The 1,042-nt window shown below is 40.6% G+C and overlaps 1 protein-coding gene across 2 annotated transcripts in view; it reads right to left on the bottom strand.

Annotated features, from left to right (window-relative positions):
- The window catches only part of LOC107657270 (39S ribosomal protein L27, mitochondrial-like), a 7,440-nt gene extending 6,667 nt beyond the window's left edge, over positions 1-773 (bottom strand). The window contains exon 1 of one of the 2 annotated variants that reach the window (XM_016445304.1): positions 419-773. In XM_016445304.1, coding sequence (XP_016300790.1) covers positions 419-691 — 273 coding nt within the window. In that variant the 5' untranslated portion in view covers positions 692-773. The remainder of the gene's footprint in view (positions 1-418) is intronic. The other variant, XM_016445303.1, reaches the window with a different exon arrangement.
- Between the last annotated feature and the right edge of the window lie 269 nt (positions 774-1,042).

Raw genomic sequence — 1,042 nt, 5'->3', positions numbered from 1 at the left:
CTGTGATTGTATTGAAAACTGTTGTGAGTTCTGTTGATTTAAAAAAAAGTTATATCTCCTTAGCAGATCATATTTTGCTAAAACTATAAGAGTGATTTGTGGTAGTGTTGAAAACATGAGTTATAATAGTTTAAAAATTGATGAACAATTGACAGTATACCATCGTGTGCCAGCAAAAGTATGTTTGTGAATCTGTCTTGGAGTTAAATTGTAGCTGCACTGTTTTCATAATTATTATAATTTTTTAAAAGAATGAATAACACAATATTGAGGTTGTGAATGTTATTATAAAAATAATATATATATTTTTTTAATATAAAAATGAAAAGTACTTATAATATAATAACGTTATATAGAAAATCTGTATTGAGCCCTGCGTGTTAAATTGTATTTTAATTTGAACTTTCCTTCGGATTGAGATCTCTGTATGACAGCTCAGCATGACCTGCATCGGTAGACCTGGATTCCTCCTAAGTGACAGTGACTCCAGTGATTCAGAGGAGCTGCCTGTGTTTGATTTCTCACAGTCAAAATCCAGACAGCCCAACTTGGTGGTTTTAGACAGTTCAGACTCAGAAATGGCTCCTGTTGCTGATCCAGTTTCATCTCTGGAGGTCCACGCCTCTGCTGGAGCTGCTAGAAGTGACGTGTTGATGGTCAGTAGTGACAGCGAAGAGGAGGAGGAGGCCATGATTCCCTTAGCTGTAAGACTGAAACAGAAACAGCTTGGCCTGCGTACAGCAGCCACCAGTGCAGAGGAGACCCGGGCTTCCAATGCGGTTTCCAATGGATGTTCTCGCCTCTTAGATGCTCCAGCACATCATATCAACCCCGAGGTCCAGCCAGTTGAACGTAAAAAGATCTGTAGCAATATAACAAGGCAGTGCAGCTCTAATGACGATGTACCATACCTCACAAAAGAACCTCCACCTGAAGCGGAGAATGGCACTTACCTGGCTAAATGCAAGAAAACCCCAGCAGAAGTGGAGGCTGCCAGACAGGAAGCCCTGAGGAAAAGAGCAATGCGAGAGCATCAGCAGGA

Source organism: Sinocyclocheilus anshuiensis, unplaced genomic scaffold (assembly GCF_001515605.1).
Source record: "Sinocyclocheilus anshuiensis isolate Anshui unplaced genomic scaffold, SAMN03320099.WGS_v1.1 scaffold159, whole genome shotgun sequence".
Lineage (NCBI taxonomy): Eukaryota > Metazoa > Chordata > Actinopteri > Cypriniformes > Cyprinidae > Sinocyclocheilus > Sinocyclocheilus anshuiensis.
This window is presented reverse-complemented; position numbering and strand designations above follow the sequence as displayed.